The 12,703-nt window shown below is 41.8% G+C and overlaps 1 protein-coding gene across 1 annotated transcript in view; it reads left to right on the top strand.

The window, feature by feature from the left end:
• LOC112252732 (RPE-retinal G protein-coupled receptor-like) overlaps positions 1-12,703 on the top strand; it is a 46,208-nt gene continuing 33,505 nt past the window's right edge. The window contains exons 1-3 of the mRNA XM_024424239.2: positions 1-367; positions 6,821-6,977; positions 9,006-9,127. Of these exons, the coding sequence (XP_024280007.1) occupies positions 289-367; positions 6,821-6,977; positions 9,006-9,127 (358 nt within the window). The 5' untranslated portion in view covers positions 1-288. The remainder of the gene's footprint in view (positions 368-6,820; positions 6,978-9,005; positions 9,128-12,703) is intronic.

The raw sequence follows: 12,703 nt of genomic DNA on the forward strand, positions 1-12,703 counted from the left end.
ACAGACACAAAGGCTTGTTGTGTACAACTAATTCAGCGCTTTAGAGTAGCGTTGTGTAAATACGTGGTAGGGGGCAGCGGTTAGTGTTATGTTCAGTAAGACATTCTTATGCGGATTGGTGCAAGAGAGAGAGAACTTTACATAATTACGTGCATGCTTTTTCACGTGAAATGCTCCGTTAGAAGCGAGTTCCGTTAGGTTAGAGGCACATCTTTAAGCGAGCGGACAGTAACGAGTAAGTAGGTCAGGGATATTTGCACTTTATTTGTATGAAAAATCGCAATCAAGATGGTGTCTTCCCACCCTTTACCGAATGGCTTCTCGGAAATTGATGTGTTCTCTTTAGGATTTTGTCTACTCGTTGAGGGTGAGTGTCACGTTTTCTGATGGAATTCTGTCATAAATGCGGTAACTACAGTATGCTATGTTAGATCTGATGCTCCTTGGTCAGGAGGTGGTGGCCTGTTATGCTCTTAAACGGTGCCGGCAGTGTTATGTGACTTGATACAATATAGATGAAGTGCTGATGTTGGCCAGGAAATCACATGATATATCCTAGAATGTCACAACATTATTGTTTAGAAGCACTTAAAAAGAAAACGTGCCTGCTTTCATTTTTCAGGGAATTTGCGGCTTGGTTTTGCGTACTGTAGCCAAGTACCTCAACTCCGTGGATAATTTCATCCACGGAGTTGAGGATTTGAGCACAGACTGAAGTTGTTTTAAATTAGCCTCCTACTCCTTCCAGTCACTGCAGTGAATATTTAATGTAAATATATTAAACCCTTACATGCTGACCACACCAACGCGAGCTTTGCAAAAATAAATATACACACGTTATTCAATCATTGCACCCACACTGCTCGTGTCTGAGTTTGCCAGGCGCAAAATAGAAGTTGCTTAAAAACGTATTTGTGATAGGTGGGACATTAGCATCTCGCCTGGCCAACATCAGGTGAAATTGCAGAGTGCGAAATTCAAATTAAATTACTATAAATATAAAACTTTCCTAAAATCACAAGTGCAATACATCAAAATATAGCTTAACTTCTTGTTAATCCAGCCGATGTGTCAGATTTCAAAAAGGCTTTATGGCGAAAGCAAACCTTGTGATTATCTGAGGACAGCGTCCAGCACACAAATGTATAACAAATAATTTTCAATCAGGGAGTTGCGACACGAAAGTCAGAAATAGCCATATAATAAATGCCTTACCTTTGAAGATCTTCTTCTGTTGGCACTCCAAAATGTCCCAGTTACATTACAAATGGTCCTTTTGTTCGATAAAGTCCTTTTTTATATCCATAAAAACTCAGTTTAGCTGGCGCGCTTCAGTCAATAATCCACTCGGTTTCCCTCTTTCAAAATGCATACAAAATGAATCCCAAACGGTACCAATAAACTTATCCAAACAAGTCAATCAACGTTTCAAATCAATCATTTGGTACACTAATACGCAAATAAACAATACAATTTAAAGACGGAGAATTGTTATTGTGTTTACCCGGAGATAAACAAAAAGAACGCGCTGACTCGGCCACGCGCTTGGAAACTACAGCCAAAATGGGAGCCACTTAGAAAAATGACAACTTCTCCCTCATTTTTCCAAAAACCAGCCTGAAACTCTTTTTAAAGATGGTTGACATGTAGTGGAAGCCCTAGGAACTGCAATCGGGGATGATTTCGCCCTATTATAAAAGTGCCAGGCATTGAAATCAGTGGTATGCTGAATTAAAATAAATAAATTATGCTTTGTCCTCAGGCCATTTCTGTTCTGTTATACTCACAGACATTATTTTAACGGTTATAGAGACTTTAGAGTGTTTTCTATCCAAATCTACCAATATATGCATATCCTAGCTTCTGGGCCTGAGTAGCAGGCTGTTTAATTTGGGCCAGCTTTTCATCCGGATGTCAAAATACCGCCCCCTATAAGTTATTAACACCACCCGAAATGGATGCCCTTGTGCGCAAATTGATTTTGTTCCCCCACACCAAATGCGATCATGACAAGCAGGTTGGAATAGCAAAACAAACTCTCTAACAATTATATTAATTTGGGGACAGGTCAAAAAGCATTCAACATTTATGGCAATTTAGCTAGCTAGCTTGCAGTTGCTAGCTAATTTGTCGTATTTAGCTAACTTGCTGTTGCTAGCTAACTTAATTTGTCATGGGATATAAAACATTGAGTTGTTATTTTACCTGAAATGCACAATGTCCTCTACTCTGACAATTAATCCACACATAAAATGGTCAACCCAGTAGTTTCTTGTCATCTCTCCTTCCAGTCTTTTTATAAAGTCCAAAGAAGAACAAAACTGGAAGGGGGAGAGATGACTAGAAATTATTTGGTTGACTGTTTTATATGTGGATTAATTGTCGGAGTAGAGGACCTTGTGCATTTCAGGTAAAATAACAACTCAACGTTTATGTCCCAGGCCAAATTAGCTAGCAACAGCAAGTTAGCTAAATAGAACAAATAAGCTAGCTAGCTAAATTTCCATAAATGTTTAATGCTTTTAAATCTGTACCCAAATTAATATAATTGGTAGAGAGTATGTTTTGATATTTCAACGTACGTGTCGTGATCGCATTTGGTGTGGGGGGACAAAATCAATTTGCGCACGCCTGGTTTCGGTATGGTGTTACTGTGTACCTATGTTTGTCCTCTGTTGTTGCCATACTTTTTAATCAAACATTATCCAAATGTGACTTGTTTCAGGAAAGATGGCTTATGTCACTACAACACAGCAGAGGCAATTGAAAGTAAACCTTTTTTTTGTTTTATCAAAATGTGTTTTTCTCACATGGAACTGCCTTCATTCTCAGAACAAGAATAGGCTGATGAGTTTCAGAAGAAAGTTATTTGTTTCTGGCCATTTGGAGCCTGTAATCGAACCCACAAATGCTGATGCTCCAGATACACAACTAGTCTTAAGAAGGCCCGCTTTCTTGCTTCTCTAATCAGAACAGTTTTCAGCTGTGCTAACATAATTGCAAATAGGTTTTCTAATGACCAATTAGCCTTTTAAAATGATAAACTTGGATTAGCTAACACAATGTGTCATTGGAACACAGTAGTGATGGTTGCTGATAATGGGCCTGTGTATGCGTATGTAGATATTCCATTGAAAAGCTGCTGATTCCAGCTACAATAGTCATTTATAACATTAACAATGTCTACACTGTATTTCTGATCAATTTTATGTTATTTAAATGGACAAAAAATGTGCTTTTCTTTCAAAAACAAGGACATTTCTAAGTTAACCCAAACTTTTGAATGGTAGTGTACATTTTCAGATATATGTTTCTAATTTTATTTGATTTTGTCACACTCACAACCGTGAACAATATTTTGTAATTATATTCCCATTAATTTGTAAATAATGATCTTGTTGTGAGTTTATTTTCCTGTAATAGTGAATACAAATAAGCTAAAGTGAAGACGTTGTCAGCTATAAGATCATTGTTTGAACTGGCTAGCCAGCTAATATAACGTTAGCTAGTAAGCTAACAAGCTAGAAACATACAAAAACATTGTTTAGAAAAGTTGCTTTTAGTTGCCTGGTTTGCTAGATTGACATATACTAAATTCATTTCTAAACGGATGGGTTTATTGGTGTAAAAATACACCAGCTATGCTATTTTGGACCATCAGGCTGCTGACATCATGCAGCCTGTAGTTTTTGTGTTAATACTTTTTAATAACGAAAATGTCAAGTTTAATGTCGGACAACAATAGAATGTTCATGATGTTATTGCGACAACCATCTACAGACATTGTCGATAGACGTAGTATAAACCAGCCTTTAGTCTTAAAATCTTTGGTTGTTTAGTACACTATTGTTCTCACTCTGTTTAGCACATGGCCTCACATGTGAATCCTTAAAGAGATGGGTGGGGCTAAGACTTAAGAGGATGTGAACGATGCTGAATGAGTGTAGACAAAGAATAGCTCTCCAGTAGGTGTACCAAAACATTCAAGGGCCATTTTCTCAAAATTGTATCAACTTTCAAAACAGAATTACTTTCCCATTGTTCCTCAACTCTAGTGTATGATATACCATTTGCTTAGCACTGAGTCCCTACCAATGTTCCCACTAAGCTGCGTGTGTGCATGGTCACGCACCTCCTCTAGGACTGCCTCGCTGAAGAAATGCCAGACCTTGCAGAGAAGCAAGAGATTGAACTTCATGAGTTTGCACTATATAGATCAATGTTTTTTCTGTGATCGAATCAACGTTATATATCAGACCCTTATCCATGCAACAAACCAAAACAAATCTAACTTTGCGAGATTGAGTGTGATTTTGTTGGAGGCAGAGCTAGAGCACAACAGAGTACAATTCTATTGGAGGTGGTAGCCCATGAGCGGTGTTTCAATCACCCATGAATGAATGTGCTTTTCAGATCAGTTCAGAGCGCAGAGCCGCCCGAGCATGTGCACATTTGTTGAAATTCTTTGCTAGTTAGCAAGTTATTAGCCCAGTCATAGATAAGTATAGGTCAGCAATGGGGAGTTACGGCTGCCTACAAGAGCACAAATCGTGTAGGCTACATTTCAAGCTCATTGAAAAGCCAGTCAGGTTAAAAGCTTAGTAGCCTTAGTTAAAGGGCCAGTGTTGAATTTTGAGACAGTCTTGCATATGCAAATAAGCCAATAGGCAGAGGGGTAGCCTACATCGTCTAATTCTCTGTATGGTAATAATTACTTTTATTTTGTAAAGGGGTTTCTTGCATCATACAGCACAATACAATGCAATTTACAGTCACCTATTTGGCTCATGGTGTTACAGACCAAGTAAAACATTTTTTTTAATGTAAAAATGTTTTTAAAAGTCTCATGCAATGAACACCTCATAAAGCCTATCTCCTAGAAATCAAAAGCTATTTCCACGTGAAAATGTTATTGGATTTACTCCATTGGTTTTGTTAGTAGGTCTACATTATGCTCAAATAGCCACAATAGCCCATTGGCTACTGCCTAAAACTGTAACAGTACAGCCTCAGTGTTCACTGTAAAAAAACAAACATTAGAGGGAACATGGACTCTACTTTTATCCAATGCACAGTACCAGTCAAAAGTTGACAACTACTCATTCAAGGGTTGTTCTTTATTTTTACTATTTTCTACATTGTAGAATAATACAGAAGACATCACAACTGAAATCATGTAGGATAAAAAAAAAGTGTAAAACAAATCAAAATATATTTCATTTATTTCAATGTAGCCACCCTTTGCCTTGATGACAGCTTTGCGCACTCTTGGCATTCTCTCAACCAGCTTCATCTGGAATGCTTTTCCAACGGTCTTGAAGGAGTTTCGACATATGCTGAGCAGAGCACCTGTTGGCTGCTTTTCCTTCATTCTGGGGTCCAAATCATCCCAAACCATCTCAATTGGGTTGTGGTCGGGTGATTGTAGAGGCCAGTTCATCTGATGAAGCACTCCATCACTCTCCTTCTTGGTCAAATAGCCCTTACCCAGCCTGGAGGTGTGTTGGGTCATTGTCCTGTTGAAAAACAAATGATAGTCCCACTAAGCCCAAACCATATGGGATGGTGTATCACTGCAGAATGCTGTGGCAGCCATGCTGGTTAAGAGTGCCTTGAATTCTAAATTAATCACAGACGGTGTCACCAGCAAAGCGCCATCACACCTCCTCCTTCATGCTTCACGGTCGGAACCACACATGCAGAGATTATCCGTTCACCTACTATTCGTCTCATAAAGACATCGTGGTTGGAAACAATAATCTCAAATTTGGACTCATCCGAACAAGGATAGATTTCTCCCGGTCTAATGTCCATTGCTTGTGTTTCTTGGCCCAGGCAAGTCTTTTCTTCTTATTGGTGTCCTTTAGTAGTGGTTTCTTTGCAGCAATTTGACCATGAAGGCCTGATTCATGCAGTCTCCTCTGAACAGTTGATGTTGAGGTGTGTCTGTTACTTGAACTCTGAAGCATTTATTTGTGCTGCAATTTCTGAGGCTGGTAACCCTAATGAACTTATCCTCTGCAGCAGAATGAACTATGGGTCTTCCATTCCTGTGGCGGTCCTCATGAGAGCCTGTTTCATCATAGCACTTGATGGTTTTTGCGACTGCACTTGAATAAATGTTCCCGTATTGACTGACCTTCATGTTTTAAAATAATGGACTGTCGTTTCTCTTTGCTTATTTGAGCTGTTCTTGCAATCATATGGACTTGGTCTTTTACCAAATAGGGCCATCTTCTGTATACCACCTCTACTCTGTCACAACACAACTGATTGCCATAAATTAACTTTTAACCAGGCACACCTGTTAATTGAAATGCATTCCAGGTGACTACCTCATGAAGCTGGTTGAGAGAATGCCAAGAGTGTGCAAAGCTGTCATCAGGACAAAGGGTGGCTATTTGAATCGCAAGTAGAAAATATATTTAGATTTGTTTAACACATTTGGTGTTATTTCATAGTTGTGATGTCTACACTATTGTTCTACAATGTAGAAAATAGTAAAAATAAAGAAAAACCCTTGAATGAGTAGGTGTGTCCAAACTTTTGACTCGTACTGTATGAAACACAACTTCAAAAATTGCTACAGAAGACCTAATCGAGCCGGTAGTTCACAAATACAACTGCCAACTGTTTCCTCATTGCTGTTGTTCTAAGATGACAACTCAGCACAAATCCACATGTGCCAATTGAATCTCAACAAGGAAACAGTTGATGGTTGTATTTGATTAACATTTTATTAAAACGTATCATTTTGGAGTACTTTGCTATGCGCACTGCCGCTGTGTTTATAGCCTTTTCTGATATATGTTCCCTAAAGGTCTTCTGGGATTCTTCCTGAATGCTGTGACAGTCGCTGCTTTCATAAAAATAAGAGAACTGAGAACCCCCAGCAATTTCCTAGTTTTTAGCTTGGCGTTGGCTGATATGGGCATCTCCGCGAATGCAACCATTGCCGCTTTCTCCAGCTTTCTGAGGTGAGTGACGTAGAATAACCTACTAATCCTTTCCATCACCTAATTTACTTTCTACTCACACTGACTCATTGTTGCAACATTTTCCACTGTGAAATACCATGAATTGAATGGAATATGGAATATTATATACCAGGGTTCTCCAACTGGGGAGGCAGGGTAGCCTAGTGGTTAGAGCATTGGACTAGTAACCGGAAGGTTGCAAGTTCAAATCCCCCAAGCTGACAAGGTACCAATCTGTCCTTCTGCCCCTGAACAGGCAGTTAATCCACTGCTCCTAGGCTGTCATTGAAAATTTGAATTTGTTCTTAACTGACTTGCCTAGTTAAATACAGGTAAAATAAAAACTGGCCCGCAGGACAAATTTTGCTCACAAGTGGTTTTATTTTGCCCCCCCAAGTTGTTTTAATTCAATCAATCAATCACATTTATTTATAAAGCTCTTCTTACTTCAGCTGATGTCACAAATTGCTGTACAGAAACCCAGCCTAAAACCCCAAACAGCAAGCAATGCAGGTGTAGAAGCACGGTGGCTAGGAAAAGCTCCCTAGAAAGGCCAGAACCTAGGATGAAACCTAGAGAGGAACCAGGCTATGAGGGGTGGCCAGTCCACTTCTGGCTGTGCCGGGTGGAGATTGTAACAGAACATGGCCAAGATATTCAAATGTTCATAGATGACCAGCTGGGTCAAATAATAATAATCACAGTGGTTGTCGAGGGTTCATCGGGTCAGCACCTCAGGAGTAAATGTCAGTTGGCTTTTCATAGCCGATCATTCAGGGTATCTCTACCGCTCCTGCTGTCTCTAGAGAGTTGAAACAGCAGGCCTGGAACAGGTAGCACGTCCGGTGAACAGGTCAGGGTTCCATAGCCGCAGGCAGAACAGTTGAAACTGGAGCAGCAGGACGGCCAGGTGGACTGGGGACGGCAAGAAGTCATTAGGCCGGGTAGTCCTGAGGCATGGTCCTAGGGCTCAGGTCCTCTGAGAGAGAGAAAGAGAGAAAAAGAGAGAGAGAGAGAATTTCAGGGAGCATACTTACATTCACACAGGACACCAGATAAGACAGAAGAAATATTCCAGATATAACAGACTGACCCAAGCCCCCCGACACATAAACTACTGCTGCATAAATACTGAAGGCTGAGACAGGAGGGGTCGGGAGACATTTTGGCCCGTCCGACAATACCCCTGGACAGGGCCAAACAGTCAGGATATAACCCCACCCACTTTGCCAAAGCACAGCCCCCACACCACTAGAGTTAATTGTTGGACATAGACTTAAAAACACCAGGAATTTAACTCCAAGTGATTTTTATTTAAGAAATCTGTTCCCAAGTAAGCCCACGCATAATAGAGAGACACTTGATCATTTACAAATGTAAGCAAGGTTTGAAATTGTTATGTTTTAGTCAAACAATATATCTGTTTTGGCTTCTTGCAGTCTACAAAGTATTTGAATTATGTTCTGGCCCCCCGACTATCCGCTCAATAAAAACTTGGCCCGCGGCTGAATCTAGTTGATGATCCCTGTTCTATACTATTCCTACAATAGTCTATAGTGGAACAACGCAAAGGAGGTTGTCGCTCTCTCTCGCGCTCTCTGACATATTCCAGTCAATTGGTTCATCAATATCTCTGCGTAGTGTTAGTGTAGTAGATCGATAAGGCCGGAGCAAAGACCAACAGGGTTTAGGGCATACAGTACAATGTAACACACCTCCCGGGGACTGTGCTGTGTAAAGGCGGAGGATTTAGAACTCTGTAATCAGGGGGAGGAACGATGACGTTGCCGTCTAGGTGATTTAGGATGAAAACAGGCACCGGATTCACTTCACATTCAAAATGGTTATTAATGGATGACCGAGGTCAATGCAAAAGATCAGAAACAAGACCCTACAGTCTAGTTCTATGCTCTACCAGTAACCATTGGTTGTTGAGCATTGTAAAAGTCATTCACAACCAGCTGACAAGTAGACTATGTTAAGGCCTAATGTATTGTCTTTCCTCCTCTTTACTATGTCCTTCTCCAGGTACTGGCCCTATGGCTCTGATGGCTGCCAGGCTCATGGCTTCCAGGGTTTCATGACAGCTCTCGCCAGCATCCACTTCATTGCTGCCATCGCATGGGACAGATACCACCAGTACTGCACAAGTAAGTGGAATGAGTTTCATAGGTCTCTTAAATCTCATACATATCCACATACACTCATCCCCAACAACAAATGCACACTAGATAGGACAATTTTATTTAAGGAGGAAAGTCAGTTAAGAACAAATTCTTATTTATAATAGCAGCCTACCCAGAAAAGCCAGACGAAGCTGGGCCAATTGTGCGCCACCCTATGGGACTCCCAATCACGGCCGGATGTGATACAGCCTGGATTCGAACCAGAGACTGTAGTGACGCCTCTTGCACTGAGATGCCATGCCTTAGACTGCTGCGCCACTCAGGAGCCCATAAACTAGTCTTTGGGTGCAGCTGTTCTTTTGGCCTCACAGCATCCCAAGAGGCCATCTGGCCTTCCGCCTAGGAGTCTATTAATCTGTTAGGTTGTCACTCATATGCATAGCTTTACTGACCTCTCACGAATACATAATCTGCAGATTACACTAACACTGACACACTTTCTATTGTGTGTCATGATTCTGTCAAACTATATATCATAGAGCAATAAGAGAGATACAGTACCACAACAACCAGAAGTAACCAGACTTCTGTCAGAGAGAGCTACATTATGTGGCCAGGTCCAGATTGAAATAGGCCCTGGGGCTTTTTAATTTTTTTGCCTACTTGCCTAGAATGAAATAGTCATCATTTAGGCGAATAATATAACCCAATCACTGTTTGCAAAAAATACTTCAATGTATGGCTGAGCGCATATAGTGTAGAGTAGGCATAGGCTATATCAGATACTACACTTTATATCAATCAAATTGATTTATAAAGCCCTTTTTTACATCAGCAGATGTCACAAAGTGCTATACAGAAACCCAGCCTAAAACCCCAAACAGCAAGTAATGCAGATGTAGAAGCATGGTGACTAGGAAAAACTCCCTAGTAAGAAGCCTAGAGAGAAACCAGGCTCTGATGGGTGGCCAGTCCACGTCTGGCTGTACCAAGTGGAGAATATGAGTACATGGCCATTTAAGGCCAGATTGTTCTTCAAGATGTTCAAACGTTCATAGCAGGGTCAAATAATAATCACAGTGGTTGTAGAATGTGCAACAGTACCTCAGGAGTAAATATCAATTGGATTTTCATAGCCAAGCATTCAGAGGTCGAGATATCAGGTTCGGGACAAGTTAGCACGTCCGGTGAACAGGTCAGAACAGTTGAAACTGGAGCAGCAGCACAACCAGGTGGATTGCAGTTGAAACTGGAGCAGCAGCACAACCAGGTGGATTGGGGAACGCCAGGAGTCATCAGGCCAGGTAGTCCTGAGACATGATCCTGGTGCTCAAGTTCTCCCGGACGGGAGAGAGGGAGAGAGAATTTAGGGAGCATACTTACATTTACACAGGACACCAGATAAGACAGGAGAATTACACCAGATATTACAGTCTGATCCTAGCTCCCTGGCACATAGACTATTGCAGCATAGATACTGGAGACTGAGACTTGGGGGGGGTCGGGGGACACTGTGGCCAACGTCCAACAATACCCCCGTACAGGGCAAACCAGGCAGGATATTTTTTTATATTTATTTTAGTAAGCAAGTCAGTTAAGAACAAATTCTTATTTTCAATGACAGCCTAGGAACAGTGGGTTATCTGCCTGTTCAGGGGCAGCACGACAGATTTGTACCTTGTCAGCTCGGGGGTTTGAACTTCCAACATTCCGCCTACTAGTCCAATGCTCTAACCACAAGGCTACCCTGCCGCCCCATATAAGATGGCGCCGGAGAAGATGGCAGACGTTTTTACAAGCTGATTGTGTTTTTTGTTCGCTTATTTGCCTAGGTTGTATCTTATTTTGTATATAAATCTTGCCGTTACCGTCTCTTATGACCGAAAATAACAGGACTGAGATTACTCACAACGGACTAGCAGAATCCTTTTTTTCCCTTTCACAACACTGACGAGCCCGACGGAGCAGGCCCCGATCTGCGTGAAGAGGAGGGGGAGAAAGAGGGGCCGAAGGTCTGGCTTCCTTCTTAGAGTTCGCAGGCGATTGAATAAACCCCCACTTCCCTCCATTCTGCTAGCAAACGTGCAATCTTTGGACAATAAAATCGACAAGTTACGAAGATTAAACTACCAACGGGACATTAAAAACTGTAACATCTTATGCTTCGCGGAGTCGTGGCTGAATGACGACAACATCAACATGACTGGTTATACGATGTACCGGCAGGATAGAACAGAGGCGTAGAACAGAGGCGTCTGGTAAGACAAGAGATGGCTGTCTAGGTTTTTTGTAAATGACAGCTGGGGCACTAAGGAAGTCTTGAGCTATTGCTCGCCTGAGGTAGAGTTTCTCATGATAAGCTGTAGACCACACTACCTACTGAGAGTTTTCATCTGTATTCTTTGTAGCTGTACATACAGTCAGAGGCTGGCACTAGACATCATTGAATGAGCTGTATTCCGCCATAAACCAACAAGAAAACGCTCACCCAGAGGTGGCGCTCCTAGTAGCCAGGGACTTTAATGCAGGGAAACTTAAATCTGATTTTACCAAATTTCTATAAGCATGTTAAATGTGCAACCAGAAGAAAAATAACTCTGGACCACCAATACTCCACACACAGATACAAAGCTCTCCCTCACTTTCCATTTGTCAAATCTGACCATAATTATACCCTGATTCCCTCTTACAAGCTAAAATGAAAGCAGGAAGCACCAGTCACTAGATCAATAAAGTGATGAAGCAGATGCTAAGCTACAGGACTGTTTTGCTAGCAGAGACTGGAATTATGTTCCGGAATACCTCCGATGGCATTGAGGAGTACACCACATCAGTCATTGGCTTCATCAATAAGTTCATCGATAACATCATCCCCACAGTGATCGTACGTACATACCCCAACCAAAAGCCGTGGATTACAGACAGCATCTGCACTGAGCTTAAAGCTAGGGCTGCCGCTTTCAAAGAGTGGGACTAACCCGGAAGCATATAAGAAATCCCGCTATGGCCTCTGACGAACTATCACCAGGCAATGCATCAATACAGGACTAAGATCGAATCGACCTACACTGGCTCTGATGCTCATCGGATGTGTCAGGGCTTGCAAACCAGACTACAAGGGAAAGCACAGCCGAGAGCTGCCCAGTGACACGAGTCTACCAGACGAGCTAAACTACTTCTATGCTCGCTTCGAGGCAAAAACACTGAAACATGCATAAGAGCACCAGCTGTTCCGGACGACTGATCACGCTGTCCGCAGCCAATGTGAGCCAACCTTTAAACAGGTCAGCATTCACAAGGCTGCAGGGCCAGGCGACTTACCGGGACGTGTACTGCGAGCATGCGCTGACCAACTGGGAAGTGTCTTCACTGACATTTTCAACCTCTCCCTCCCCGAGTCTGGCACACCAACATAGTACCTGTCCCTAAGAATACTAAGGTAACCTTGCTAAATAACTACCGATCCGTAGCACTCACGTCTGTAGCCATGAAGTGCCTTGAAAGGCTGGTCATGGCTCACATCAACACCATCATCTCAGAAACCCTAGACCCACTCCAATTTACATACCACCCCATCAGATCCACAGATGATGCAATCTC

The sequence above is a fragment of the Oncorhynchus tshawytscha genome, linkage group LG06 (genome assembly GCF_018296145.1).
Source record: "Oncorhynchus tshawytscha isolate Ot180627B linkage group LG06, Otsh_v2.0, whole genome shotgun sequence".
NCBI classification, from domain to species: domain Eukaryota; kingdom Metazoa; phylum Chordata; class Actinopteri; order Salmoniformes; family Salmonidae; genus Oncorhynchus; species Oncorhynchus tshawytscha.